General features: G+C 53.0%; 1 protein-coding gene across 1 annotated transcript in view; it reads left to right on the top strand.

The window, feature by feature from the left end:
* The first annotated feature begins 846 nt into the window (after positions 1–846).
* The window catches only part of STK10 (serine/threonine kinase 10), a 120,104-nt gene continuing 107,398 nt past the window's right edge, over positions 847–13,552 (top strand). Inside the window, exon 1 of the mRNA XM_036847984.1 lies at positions 847–1,205. Within this exon, the coding sequence (XP_036703879.1) occupies positions 1,050–1,205 (156 nt within the window). The 5' untranslated portion in view covers positions 847–1,049. The remainder of the gene's footprint in view (positions 1,206–13,552) is intronic.

The raw sequence follows: 13,552 nt of genomic DNA, 5'->3' as shown, positions 1-13,552 counted from the left end.
TGGTCAAAGAAAACTTCAATTCTATGTATAATGAGCTTATTTTAAAAAATTGGAAAATTAAGAATAAGGACGTTTATTACCTAATATGCAGATATATCTGAAGATCCAGCAGGAAGCATGTGATAAGTAAGTCCCCAAGGAGCGCTCTCTCTTAGCCCTGTAATCCTGGCCGGTTGGTGGATCTCGGTGGGGCAGAGCCCCTGGGAAGCAGGAGGCGAGCCGGGGAGCCTGGGTCTTCAGGGACTGACCGCCGCCGCAAGGGCGCAGCATTTCCCGCGCTAGGAGGCAGCACCACGCCAAGCAATCCGCACCGGATCCGCCAGCAGGATGTGCAGCCCGGGGCTAGTGCCCTCGCCCGCCGGGCGCTCCCACCTTAAAAGTGGGCGCGAGCAGAGCAGCCGCGCGGGGCAGTTACGGGGCGGATTCAATGATTAATGCCGGTTCGCCTTTTTGGTCTTTGGACAGCAATCAGTGGGCGCTCGCGAATAACCAATCTGCTTCCCCTTTCGCTCCCGCAGAAATTTTGGGAGCCACGAGACACGGTGGGCCTCCCAGACCCGGTATGGTCCAGCCGTAGGGTCCCCTAAGCTCGCCAAAGCCTAGTCCGTGGCTCGCGGGCGTGCGGCGCGCGGGGGACTACAGTTTCCAGAGTGCCCTGCGGCGACGGGCGGAGCCGGGGAGCGCCCGCAGCCAATTAGGGGGTCTCCGGGCGCTGCCGGGGAGCGGCAGGTGGAGTCGGGGCGATGGGCGGGGGCGGGGCCGGGTCCCCGGAACGCGTCCCGGGGCTTGCGGGCTGGGTCTACATCGGGAGGCGGCCCGGAGATTGGACCGAGCGGGGGCGGGGACCGCGGCCGCCTGCGCTGTTCCGGGTGCTGCCGCCGCGCGCAGCCCAGGGCGCACTTGACCGTGGTCTGGCTGCGGGGAAGGGCGGGTCTGGGGAGAACCCCCGAGCGCTGCGGCGTCCTCCAGCCCCTCCCTCGCGACCGCCGGAGCCACAGCCCGAGCCGGAGCCGGCGCCACCTCGCCCCCCGGCTCGCGTGCCCCCAGCCATGGCTTTCGCCAATTTCCGCCGCATCCTGCGCCGGTCTACCTTCGAGAAGAGAAAGTCCCGCGAATATGAGCACGTCCGCCGGGACCTGGACCCCAACGAGGTGTGGGAGATCGTGGGCGAGCTGGGCGATGGTGCCTTCGGCAAGGTTTACAAGGTGAGGGCGCTGTGTTGTTGGTGGCTGGCTCGGGGCGCGTGGAGCGGCTCCGGAAGGAAGGGGCGCTGGCCCTGGTCAGTCTCGGCCACGGCTTGGGAGAACGCAGAGAGCTGCCCGGCCCTGAACTCGGAGTCCCGGGGTCCTGTCCTGGTGATCCTTGTTCTTCGTTGGGGTGGGGGTGGGGTATCCTCACACAGCCCGGCTGAGTCCCTGCGTGCCGGACGTCCCCTCCGGGCACGGCTGCTGCCCCCGAGCTAAGTTTCTGAGCACTTCCTGTGCGCCCCGCACGGCTCTCGGCGCCGCAGGGGGAGACAAAGGGGGCGCTTATAGGACTTTAGCATCCGAGACGAGGCATCCGCAGTAAAACTGATACTAGGCATACTTTTTTAAGGGAGGCCACTCAGATGCTGTGAGAGTGCCGAGGCGATGGGGACAGAGAAACTCGGCTGCGTCTGGAAGGGTTGAGTCCGATGAAGTTGGGGACACACCTGAAGACGAGCCAGAGACGGGAGAGACAGGAGGTGGGGGGGGGGTTGTCTAGAGTGAGAGGTTAGGCATGGAAATGTGGGCTGGGGCTGGGCAGAGGGGAAAGTCAGGGCCTCGTGAATCCTGCGCTTCGGGGGTCAGATTTGAGCATGTGGATGAGTCACAGCTGGGGAGTCTCCCAGTCTGCAGCCACCTTTCCCTAGAAGAATAAAAGGACAGAGAGCTTTTGCGGAGGGGTGGGTGGGGCAGAGCTGATTAATTGTAGTCACGTTTGCAGCGGGTCATTGGTTTCTGGTCCTGAGAACAAATTCTGAGTTGCTCAGTCGTATTGGGGACCCAAACACTTAGAGCTTGACTCCACGCTTTCCCTGATCTCCTTTCCCCCAGGAAACTATTTACTGAGAGAAACCCACATGTTAAGCTGGTGGTTTCTCCAGGAGGGCACCTCCTTCCTAAGCCACCATCACCTTCTTTGGGGCTCCTATAGCTTGTAGACCACCCTGACCCCAGGATTTCCCTTTTGGGAGCCTGGACCACAGAGAGAGCTTCTCTAGGCCACCCCTGGTCAAGACTTGCTCTCTTTGCCTTGAAAGTGGTGGAGAGCCTAATCACCAAAGTGTAGTCCCTGGAGGAGTAGCACCAGCATCACCTGGGAGCTCGTTAGAAATGCAGAATCTCAGGCCCCACCCTAGACCTAATAAATAATAAAGTAGGGTCTGCATTTTAACAGATGCCCAGATCCCCCTGATTAGAATCCCCCATGTTACGTGCGCATTAAGTTTGAGAAACATTGCTCTAGGGGCAATTTTGAAGTCACCGAGGCCCATCAGGGTGCCTGTTTTGTTACCTTACCACCTCCCCACGGAGCCAGCACTTCCTGTTACAGGGTGAAAGCCCCACTGGAGCAAAGGTTCTGTGGTTGGAAGGCTGGCCTCTGTGACACTCATACCTGTGGCTCTCAGCTGCCTTGATTTGCTGCCTTTCTCTGCCTGAGGGTTCTGCACGTATTCCGGGGCCGTCAGCACATACTTCACTCGCACATCTTTTCTTTCCCCTTCTCAGAGCTGCCTCTTCCTCCTAGCGGCACCAGGAAACTGTCCTCAGTCTTGTGGCCCCCATGGACACCCCGCCGGTGTACTTGCCTTCCCCTGACGGAGCCTGCTCTTCCAGGTGTGCTCTGACCACCATGACAACAGCTGGACCCTTGGTCAGCTCACCACATCCCCCGCTTTCTCCAGAAGGTTCAGTTGGTGTTTTCAGTGCATGCTGTTGGCTCTCGCTGATGTTGTTCTGTTAGGGGCTGACTTTCCATTGCAGTCTTGTCCCTGTCCCCTAATGAATCCTGGCTTCATGAGGTTCATTTTCTTTCAAACCTAAACGCAGAACTTTGCTTCTAGGCTGCTAAGATTTCCCCTTGTCAGTTTCGATTGTCATTTCCTCCTGCTTTAGCCCGGTAAAACTCCCTTACAACTGAAAGTTTCATACAAAGGAGCCCATCTGATTCACAAGTTATTTTGTCTCCTCCTGGTTCTCCAGAGCACGTGGGCCCTTTTAAAAGTGAGTCTAGTGCTCAAAGCTATGAGCCTGGCTGCACCGCAAGTCCCTCCCCACCACCTCCGAACCCATGATTTTCTCATAATTAAGACAAGGGAAAGGTAGATCAGGAGAGCTGTGTGATGGCTGACACACCTGGACATTTATTAGGTTCCCTGCCTGGCCTTAGTGTGTGACTCTCTGATCTAACCCAACCCCATGTTACACGCAGGAATACAGGGGCTCAGGGAAAGAAAGGGACTAGAACCCAAGGCTCTGGGCTTAGTTACCAGCTAAGGAAGACCTGTCTTGGATCAGAGATCCCTGTGACCTCGTCTCCTACCCTGGAGAAGTGCTGCTTAGTCAGCCCCATAGAGTTGAAGTTGAAGCAGGTATTGCTTTACTAAAGATTCTAATCAGAGACCATAACTCCTTCCCACTTCATTGTTCCCTGGCATGGCCATTTCAGCAGCACAGGCCAGAGGTTCCATCTAGGGTTTATGTCTGGGACCAGAACTTCCATTTTGACATGGCACCTTGGTAACCAGTTGGCTGCGAGCTGGCGAAGTGATGGCCAGCAGCATCTCCTCTCCCTGTCCTAGAACTAGCAGATTCTTCCCCTGGCAGCCTAGGTGGTGAAGGCCTTTCTGAGGATTTCGCTGGTTTAAGAAGACATAGGAATCCCAATTTGTCAAAGGCTTGTCAGAAGAGGACTCCAATTACAGATTTCCTGAGGAGTGTCTTGCAGAGGCTCAAAGCCTGATGTCTTGAGACATTAGTGTCTCAAGATAATGGAGCCTCTTTTTCCCTCTTCTCCCTGATAAATCATCAGTTGATCTCGGGAGAAAAAGAGGCTCGTAGGATTGATTTTTTGCACAGTCAAGTTCATGCTCACCTACTCCTTAAGCGATTTCAAATTGATTTCAAAAGAAAATCATTTCTAGTTCATTACTAGATACGAAGTAAAAGTCACAAGCTATATAGTTGCAAAATTCTTGCCCTTAATAATAATCTTTATTCTGAAGACAAGATGGAAAGGGAAGTGTTTGATATTGGGTTGAATGGAAGAAACTGCCTTCAGCAGGGTGTGCCCGCTGTCCTAGCTGTGGGTGAAACAGATACTTATGTGCTGAACAGAGACAGGGAGCGTGTGGGCATGAAGAGTTGGGTTAACAGGCTGAGATGATTTTTCTGCTTCTTGAAAATTGCTTTAGTTGTCATCTTATGTTGTCTTTAAGCTTTTAAAAGGTTTATGATTTTGCAAAATTAGGTGTGTAGTACAAATTTTTTTTTAATTAAAAAGAAAAACATTACCCTAAGTCCCATCAGTTGCTGTTGACATTTTGATATATTTCCTTCCAGACTTAATCGATTTTTATGGAGAAAAAAATTTTTTTAATGCAGGGTTGTAATAATACATACCTACAGTGTTTTATGTTATCTTTCATTCCTAAAGCCTCTTCCTGTGTTATTCTAAATGCTTCACACGTACCTTCTGGGATGGCTCAGTGCCCCCATGATTTTAATCTTATTGGATATTTAAGTAATTCCCCCCCCCATTTTCTTTTTACTATTAACAAGTTAAAATTGACTAAATGCTTATCATGTGCCAGGCGCTGTGCTAAGCCCTTTACACAATACAGTCAGGTCTGCTGTAATGTAAATATGCCTTCCTAAAAATCCCTGAATTGTGCAAAACATGCAACAAAAATCAGAGGCCTTGTGAGAAAAATGGGGCTAAGGGCACAACACTCAAAAACTTCATCGGTACATTAGAAAAAAATAAAGATAGGAACCTAGAAAACAAGTAGCACCGTTTTACACAAGTTTTGCAGATAAGAAATACAAAATTATCGCAATAAATACAGCACTGAACTGGGAAAGAGGTCTGCAAGGATGCTTGTGGCCGTGGGTGGGAAGCATTGCAGTACGTGAAGCTGTGGAAGGAGGGTTATCTGAAAAGAGGGTTATCTGAAATTAGGGGGCACGTTGGACCCCCAGATGGGGTGGGTGTGGCTTAAAGGTTGCTGACAGATGTTTGAGGTGCCTGTGCCATTTGTGCATTCCTTTGCTGCTCGGCTCACCTGGGTGAAGTTTTCTGCGTTCACCTAGTGTTTCTGGCAGACAGAACAGAACATAAGCAAATGTGAATTTAGCCTTTTGATAAAATTGTTCCCTAATACATCAGTGGTGTTGGAACAAAATTGGCATTTTTTTAAAGTAAACTTTATAGCAAAGCTGACTGTATATTTTTATTTATTTATTTTTGGCTGCATTGGGTCTTTGTTGCTGCACACGGGCTTTCTCTAGTTGCGGCGAGCGGGGGCTACTCTTCGTTGTGGTGTGCGGGCTTCTCATTGCGGTGGCTTCTCTTACTGTGGAGCATGGGCTCTAGGCATGCGGGCTTCAGTAGTTGTGGCTCGCGGGCTCTAGAGTGCAGGCTCAGTAGTTGTGGCGCACGGGCTTAGTTGCTCCGCGGCATGTGGGGTCTTCCCGGACCAGGGCTCGAACCCGTGTCCCCTGCATTGCACCACCAGGGAAGCCCTAAGCTGACTCTATATTGATGAACAGCTTTGCTTGTAAAGTTTTTATATTTTAAATCATTTTTTTATGCTAGACTCCTAGAAGGAAGTTACTCGGTTGAGGGAGTGATGCATGGCTCTTTGAGGGTGGTGTTTAAAAGAAAATGAGATAAATTAATAGAGGCCCCCTTTGCCCCTTGCCTTCGCTTAAGAGCCAATCCCCGAGTCCTCTGGGACCCTGCAGGAACCCGGGATCTTGGCAGCGGCTGCCCCACGGGTGGGGACCTCAGGTGCCCCCGGGCTCAGAGAGCCATTGTTAAGCCCCATCCTTCGGGTGCCATATCCTGCCCTGCCACCCAGTTCAGACAAAGCTTAGGTTCTGAGCCCTCCCCGGCCAGGCCGGCTCCTTTCCCCTCTTCTCTGCCTAAGAGTTTTTAAGCCTCGGTTTCCGCTCCTCCGCTTCCTCCTTCCTCCGGGGTCTGCCGAGGTCTCCCGTGCGCCTCCCCTCCTCCTCCGGAAAGAGCTCTGCCCCCAGGCAGTAACCTTATTTCCGCTCAGTCTAGTGTTTTTAAACACAAGTCCATGCTATTGTGAGTGGGTTCCTGGCTGGGTCCTAAAACCAAGGTGGCCGGAGTTTCCTGGGGATGTTGCCTGCCCAGGGGGTCTGCTTGGGTCTGGAGGGGCTGATTTAGCACTGGCCGCCCTGACTTGTTCTGGCTGGGTCTAGAGCAGGCCAGGGTGAAGTGAGCTAAACAACTAACTGTGCCCCCAGCCTTCACCTCCACCCAGGGTCCCCTGGCCTCCTGAGGTTACCCGGACTAGGGGGAAACCCCCAGGGGCTGCCGCACCACAGGCCCCCAGAAAACAGCCTGGGATGGTCACTCCCAGGCCCAGCTGCTGCTGAGGGCGGTGGAGCAGGGTGGTTAAGGGAAGCAGCTGGGGCTCAGGAGGATCTGGGTTGTAACCCCAGACAAGTGATCCCCCGCCTTCTGAGCCTCAGACTCTTTCGTCTGTAAAACGGAGGTGATAATTTGGAGGACAATGGAGGACGAGGTGAGCTAGGGAGGTGTAATACATTCAGCACCTGATCTCCACCCAGGAAGTGGGCAGGAAAGGATGATAGTTCATTATGGTTGATGCTCTTGCTATCAGATGGAGAAGGTCCTGGCCAGTTACTGCAGCTAAACTGGGGACAAGCAGAAGGACTTCAGTGTTTGTAGCTTGTCCGTGAAAACAGGCTCCCCACCTTGGCACTGTTGACGTTTGGGGCAGCTCATTCTTTGCTGTGGGGGCTGCCTGTGTGTTATAGGATGTTAGCGGCATCTCTGGCTTCTACCCACAAAAGTACCACCACTGCCGGCACCTCCCCCTCCACCCGCAGTTGCCAAAAATGTCTCTGGACAAGGCCACATGTCCCCTGGGGGGCAAGATCACTCCCGTGGCACACTGCTGCCTCATACAAATGAATGTGCCTCGATTCAGTTCAGCAAACAGGCCGCGTTCACCTGTGTGTATCACATCCCTGGGTGTGTGATGAAAGACTCGGGCCTCACAGCCAGGCAGACCAGGCTTTCAATCCTGGCTGCCCCACTTCGCCGCTGTGTGAAGTCAGGCGAGTGGCTTGTCTCTGAGCCTCAGTTTCCCCATGTGTCCGGTGGGGCTGAGACCAGTACTCACCCCACAGAGCAGCTGTGAGAATCAGACCAGTAGCTCAGAGGTGCTCAGGATGGGCCAGGTGCCTGCCTCCCCTGCTGCTTTCAGGGCCACACGGGGGAGGAAAAGAAAGCTCTGCCAGGGTGAGAGAGCTGTAGCAGGACCAAGATGGGGCTGGAGTGAGAAGGGACGGCTTCCACCGGGCAGGGCGGGTGGGACGGGATAGAAAGCTGGAGGGAAGGAAGTCTGGGCCAGGAGAGAGGCCGGACAGTGAGGCCTGAGGTTGTCCCCTGGTGGCCCTTGAGCCAGGAAGGGCCTGCAGACGGGTTTGTGTGGCTCCCATGGTGCCTGGACCAAATTCAAAGTGATTGCCAGCATTTTGAGATCAGGAGAGTTCACATAAGAGCCCTGATCCATGTCTTCTGTGGAAATATCATATATGCTGGTACCGCCCACGTGTACTCCTGCGGGGCCACATCTGCTGGAAGTGAGGGGCAGCCTCTGGGGCAGCGCTGTCCGAAGGGTATGTAACAGGAGCCGCGTGTGCAAATCACAATGTTCTAGTAGCCTCATTCAAACAAGGAAAAACACCAGGAGAAATGAATTTCAATAGTATATTTTAATTATCCCAGTATTTCCAAAGTATGATCATTTCAGCATATAATCAATACAAAGAAAGAGTTATTTAAAGTTCCCATTCCATACTAAGTCTTTGAAATTGGTGTGTGTTTGGCATTTACAGTGTGTCTTGGTGTGGACCAGCCACGGTTTAGGTGCTCGGTAGTGACCTTGGCTGCTATACTGGGCAGCGCAGATCTGGCCTCTCTGTCCGCCAGCACCTGGTGCCCTCCCCCTGCTCTACTGTACACATTTCAAATGCCTCCTCAAGCCCAGTGCTCAGTGGGTTTGGGAGCTGGGCTCGGCCTGGAGAGCTGGCCAGGGCGGGCCAGGTCTAGAACAGTGTGTGGGGGCCAAGTCAAGAGAGCCTTGAATGCCGAGTTGAGGGATTTGAATATGACGGTTACCGTCCTGCCTGCCCCAAGCCTCCGGGGCCTGACCAGGTCATGAGGTCAGCCTTGTGTGGTGTTAGAGAAGAGTGATCTTCGGATGGTCACCAGATGGGGAGTGGCTTGCCCACACAATTGGGGGATGCCAGAGCCAGGTATCCTGGCTTCCCAAGGTCAGGGTAGCCACTGATGAGTGAAGGCTGGGACAGAGTGGCCACGTCTTGGCGGCTGGAGCCGGTGGGGGTGCGAGGGAGGACCAGAGCTGTGGTCGGAGCTCAAGTTAGAGTCCAGGGAGGGGAAGTGACTGATGGAAGGGGACTAGCCCGAGAGGGAGATGTTGTACGCGGGTGAGCGGCATGGAGGGTTCTAGAGAACTAGGCCTGGTAGTCAGTAAGGAAAGAGAGCAGAGTCGGTGAGATGGGAAGGGAAGCTCACGTTTGCCAGGGACTAGAGATGGTCCGGGAACTTGGATGTGATCCTGGATCCTGGAGTTAAAGCCTGGCCTTCCCTCTTGCAGGTTATGTGATCCTGAGAAAAGTACTTACCTGTGCCTCGGTTTCTTTAGTTGCAGAAAGGTACTGCTTCATAGGGTTGTTGGAGTATGAAATAGCCCATGTAAACCACTTAGTTCAGGACTCCGGAAAAGCTCACATGGATGTTAGTCATTAGCATGATCAGCTGAACACCTCCTACGTGTCAGGCACTGTGGGTTCCAGGGTGAACAAGATAAATGAGTGGGGAGTTGACTTTTGCTCCATTCATTTTTTTTTGGCCTCACCACGTGGCATGCAGGATCCTAGTTCCCCAGCCAGGGATTGAGCCCGTGCCTGCTGCAGTGGAAGCACGGAGTCTTAACCACTGGACCACCAGGAAAGTCCCTCTCCGTTCTTATCTGTCCATCATTCTATCATATATTCTTCTACCAGCCCCATGAAAGGCAGGAGTTAGTATCCCCACCTGATGAAGCAGAAGCCCAGCGAGGTACAGTGACTTGCTCAGCATCACACAGCTCTTCTGTGGCAAAGTTGGGACTTAAACCCAGATATCTCTGGCCAGGAGCCTCTGCCTTTTCTGCTGTACAATACAGAGGGGAAGACAAAGGGGCTTATTGGGAGGAGAGGATCCAGGGTCCCTTCAGTGTGGTACCTCCTGTGGCCTTGGCATTTGTGAGCCCAGGAATGTGACCCTTCTTTGGGCCTGCCTCAGCCTCCACTGAATCTGAGCCCTGGGATGGCGATGGTGGCCTCAAATGCGGAGGAAGTGGTGATGGTCTTGGGCAGGGCTAGCAGAGGAAGTGGCAGGGGAACGGGGCGGTGTCAGGGTGGGGAAGCTGGGTGCTTCTGAGGCCCTTGTGGGTCCTAAGGTGCTGAGCACTCCTGTAGGCTGCCAGCAGGGAGGGAGGGACAGGCAGGGAGGAAGGGACTTGCAAAAGAGCTTCCTCCTTCTACCCCCTCCTCCCGCTCTCCATGTGCTCACTCTTCTTTCTCTTCCCCTTTCTCTCTGCTTTCCCCTTTGCTACAGTTTTTTTTCTTCCTTCTCCTATAGCTTATTTTTTCCTCCTAAGAACAGGCTGTACCAGAACCAGAATTCAAGCCCTAAGGGTGGCAGGTGGAGGGTTAACTACTCTGCTGGTGACTAAAGAGTTAACATTAGCCAGCCTCCAAGTCTAAGGAGGATGGGGGCCACTGAGAGCAGTTGAAGGAAGCACAGCCGTTTCTGCCTCAGGACCTTTGCACTTGCTGGTCCCTCTGCCTGCCACTCTCTTCCGATGACTGCACAGCTGGCTCCTTCTCATCCTCTGGGTCTCAACTCCCATGTTCCCTCCTGACCACAGTGACAGCTCCCTGCTGATTTCCTTCAAGGCTCCTGTCACAAACTGGGATTCTCTTGTGTGTCTCCTTGTTTATTTTCTTTCCTCTCTGGAGAACGTAAGGTCCTGGAGAGCAGGGAATTATCCATCTTTTGTGGATAACAGGTATGTGGTAGATACTGAGTTAATAACTGCTGAATGAATAAACGAATTGTAGTAAATGCCAGACCCCGGCTCCCCCCTCTCTTTAGGCAGAACAGCACTGTGGTGATGAGTGCAGGCACTGAAATCAGTTCTGAGCTTTCTCCTGGCTTTGCTGCCTGCTTGCTGTGTGACCTTGGGAAAGTCACCTCACCTCTCTGAGGCTCAGTATCTTGAGCTGTAAAATGAGGATCAAAATAGTGCTTCCCTCAGGGAATTTGTGAAGATGGAGACGTGTGGCCAACCCTAACACCGTGCCCAGCATGGAGGAAGGAGAAGTGAATGGGACGGTTGTCATTGTGATGATGATGATGTTCTCTGCGGGTTGACTAGATTGCCTGGCCTGGCTTTCTGATGATTGACAGGCAGATACCCTTGGGGCTCCTGGTCCACCTCCCCTTGCTTGTTACACTGGAGGCTGCTCCTGGGTAGACGCTGGTGTGTCAAGTCCCGGGGATCAGCCTAAAGCTTACGGCTGTGTTATGAGGTTGAACATGATTCAGTGACAGTAAAGAAGGCTCCGTCCAGCCTTTGAGAAGTTCCCTGCCCGGGGAGGGCAGTCTCAGCTCCATGCCCGCCGTGTGACCAGTTGATCCAGCATAGCCAAGGCCATCCTGGGTGGCTGGAAGAGCAGCACTCATGCCCTGGAGAGAGAAGCCAATGCCGGTGCCTCACTTCCCTTCGCCCCCCTTCCTGGAAAGCTCCAGCCTGTCTTGTCTGGCAGCCCAGACCCAATTCTTGGCCCTCTGAGGTGGTTGCCACAAAGCTGGCATTGTCGCCCTGAGGAATGACCCCATCAGAGCTGGCATGCCTCTCTGTTGGGCCTTGAGATTCTTTCTACCTTTGATTTGCATCTTGGTGGGCTCTGGTGCCAGATTGGGTAGGCCTAGTTCTTTCTCAAGCCTCCTTTTCCTTCGAGTGCCTTCAACACCCCTGCACCCACTTCGAGGTGACAGCTGGGGCTGAGGAGAGGTGACTGGTGTGCCTCCGTTCATGAGGAACCTGGAACCCCAAGCACCAGTGCCAGCCTCTGTCCCCCATCCCGACCTTCTGATCCGTCTGCAGGACCGCCTGCGGGGACCAGCGAGGTGCACCTCAGAAGACCCCTGAATCACCCCACACCTCCCACAAGAGTCCTCCTCACAGGCTCTGGACTTGGTGATGCCCTTCATCCCATGAGTCCCAGCAAGGCCGTTGTCTTTGCTTAGTGACCTTGGGCAAATGATGTCACCCTTCTGAGCCTTAGTTTCCTTCTCTGAAAAAGGGGGATAATACAGTCCCTTTCACAAGTGGGACCAAAGTGTCTTTACACCTGCCGTATTACAAGGCCAGTTCCTAAGGGCACACTGCAGAACTGACCCAGGCTTGGCCTCACATCTCAGTGCTCTCTAGGGTACCCACCTGTGTGACCCGTGAGGCCTGGAGTGACCCTGCCACTTGGAGACCTGTCTGGCAACCTGTAAATCAAGTCTCAGGCTTTTGGACACAGCACCCTGTGACCAGGGTAGAGAGCCCAACGACAGGGGATTGGTTAGATCTACGGTGGACCCACCATTCAGTCTGCAGTAGTTGGGGGGGATGCTGTGGTAGGTGTTTTGTTATCTGAAGGGCTGTTCATGGCATATTGCTAAGTAAAAAGGAGAATGACAAATCAATGTATATAGTTGAATCCCATTTTTATGAAGTATGCAAGGACACATTTGTGGAGAGCGAGAGACAAGCATGAGGGGGCAGTTGTGGGGCGTGCACTACGGCCCAGCCCTACTCTAAGCGTCTTTGACATATTCATCCACTGAATGCTCACGACAGCCCATGAGGCGGGAACTGCTAACATCTTTATTGTACCAAGCAGGAAAGTGAGGGACAGAGAGGTCACGTAAGTCCCCTGGGGTCACACAGCTGGGAAGTGTTAGGGTGGGGTCCCAGACAAGTCCAGGTACCTCTGTACTGTGGAATCCTGGGAGGAGGTGCTCCAAGATGCTTAAGGCGGTTATCTCTGGGACGATGCCTGGTTTGATTTTCTTCTTTGTACCAGTATATTTTGAAGATGCTCTTTAACGAGTGTGTAATGCTTTTGGAATAATAAAAAATAGCACAAAAAGTACTGTTGATTGAAAACACAGGGCAACCATAACTTCTCTGAGATTTGGGACTGACTAGAAAACAGGGTTGATAAGAGTACATGACCCCCAGTTTGTGGTGAAGATTGAGTGAGGTGAGGCTTAAAGGTGCCTGCGTGTGCAAGGAGTGGGTCGGGGGCGGCGGCCTGGATAAAGGTGCTTCCTTCCTCTGTGCCGTTGACCCCAGGCCACCCGCCCCCCGTGACTCAGCACCCAGTCCTCTCCCAGTCCTCTGGGTAGAGGGAGCCTGGGAAAGGTGGGAGCAGGAGCCTCCAGGAGGCAGAGCCCACGTCACCTGTCCCAACTGCTTTATCAGTGATGCGCGGGGTTGGATTCCCCAGAACTTTTGAAGAGCTGAGATCTGAAACCTCTCATATCCCCAGCCAAGTTGGACAGGTTGCCTGGGTTTTTGGCCAAGGCCGTGAGATGGTATCTTTGGGGCCAATCCTGTTCGGGTTTTACTTTTTTATTTGCTGGCCCAGAAGGATTTGGAGCCTCAGCATTTCCCTGCTGTGCCAGGATTGCGTGCCAGGCTTCTCCTCGCCAAGGGAGAGAGTATTAAATGCCCGTCTTTGGAAGCCATGTTACTCCTCTGCTTTTGTGCTTCATAATCTTTGCCATCCTTAAGTGTTACTTGTTCTGAAACTCAGCCGTTTCATTTGTCACTGAACTGAAACTTGGCCCGGCGATTATTGATCAGGAAGTGGTTTCCTCTCCTTAACTGTGTATGTCCTGGCCCAGTCAAAGGCTTTGGCTTTCCCAAGGTAAAGAGGGCCCATCTTCCCAAACCAGAGAACAGATTAGATTCAGGAATCTAAATGTGTTGAGGAGACAATGGACTTCGTGTCACTTTCCTTTCTTTTGTGTGGAGGGCCTCATTTCTCTCTGTTTACAAGGAGATACACATACCGATTCACTCCTCCATCCATCCATCCACCCACCCACCCATCCATCCATCCATTATTTTAAAATACTTATTGGCCAGATAGAATAACAGATACCTTGGTGAATGAGA

This window comes from Balaenoptera musculus, chromosome 3 (genome assembly GCF_009873245.2).
Source record: "Balaenoptera musculus isolate JJ_BM4_2016_0621 chromosome 3, mBalMus1.pri.v3, whole genome shotgun sequence".
Lineage (NCBI taxonomy): Eukaryota > Metazoa > Chordata > Mammalia > Artiodactyla > Balaenopteridae > Balaenoptera > Balaenoptera musculus.
Note: the sequence above shows the minus strand (reverse complement) of the source record. Positions and strands in the feature narration are given on the sequence as shown.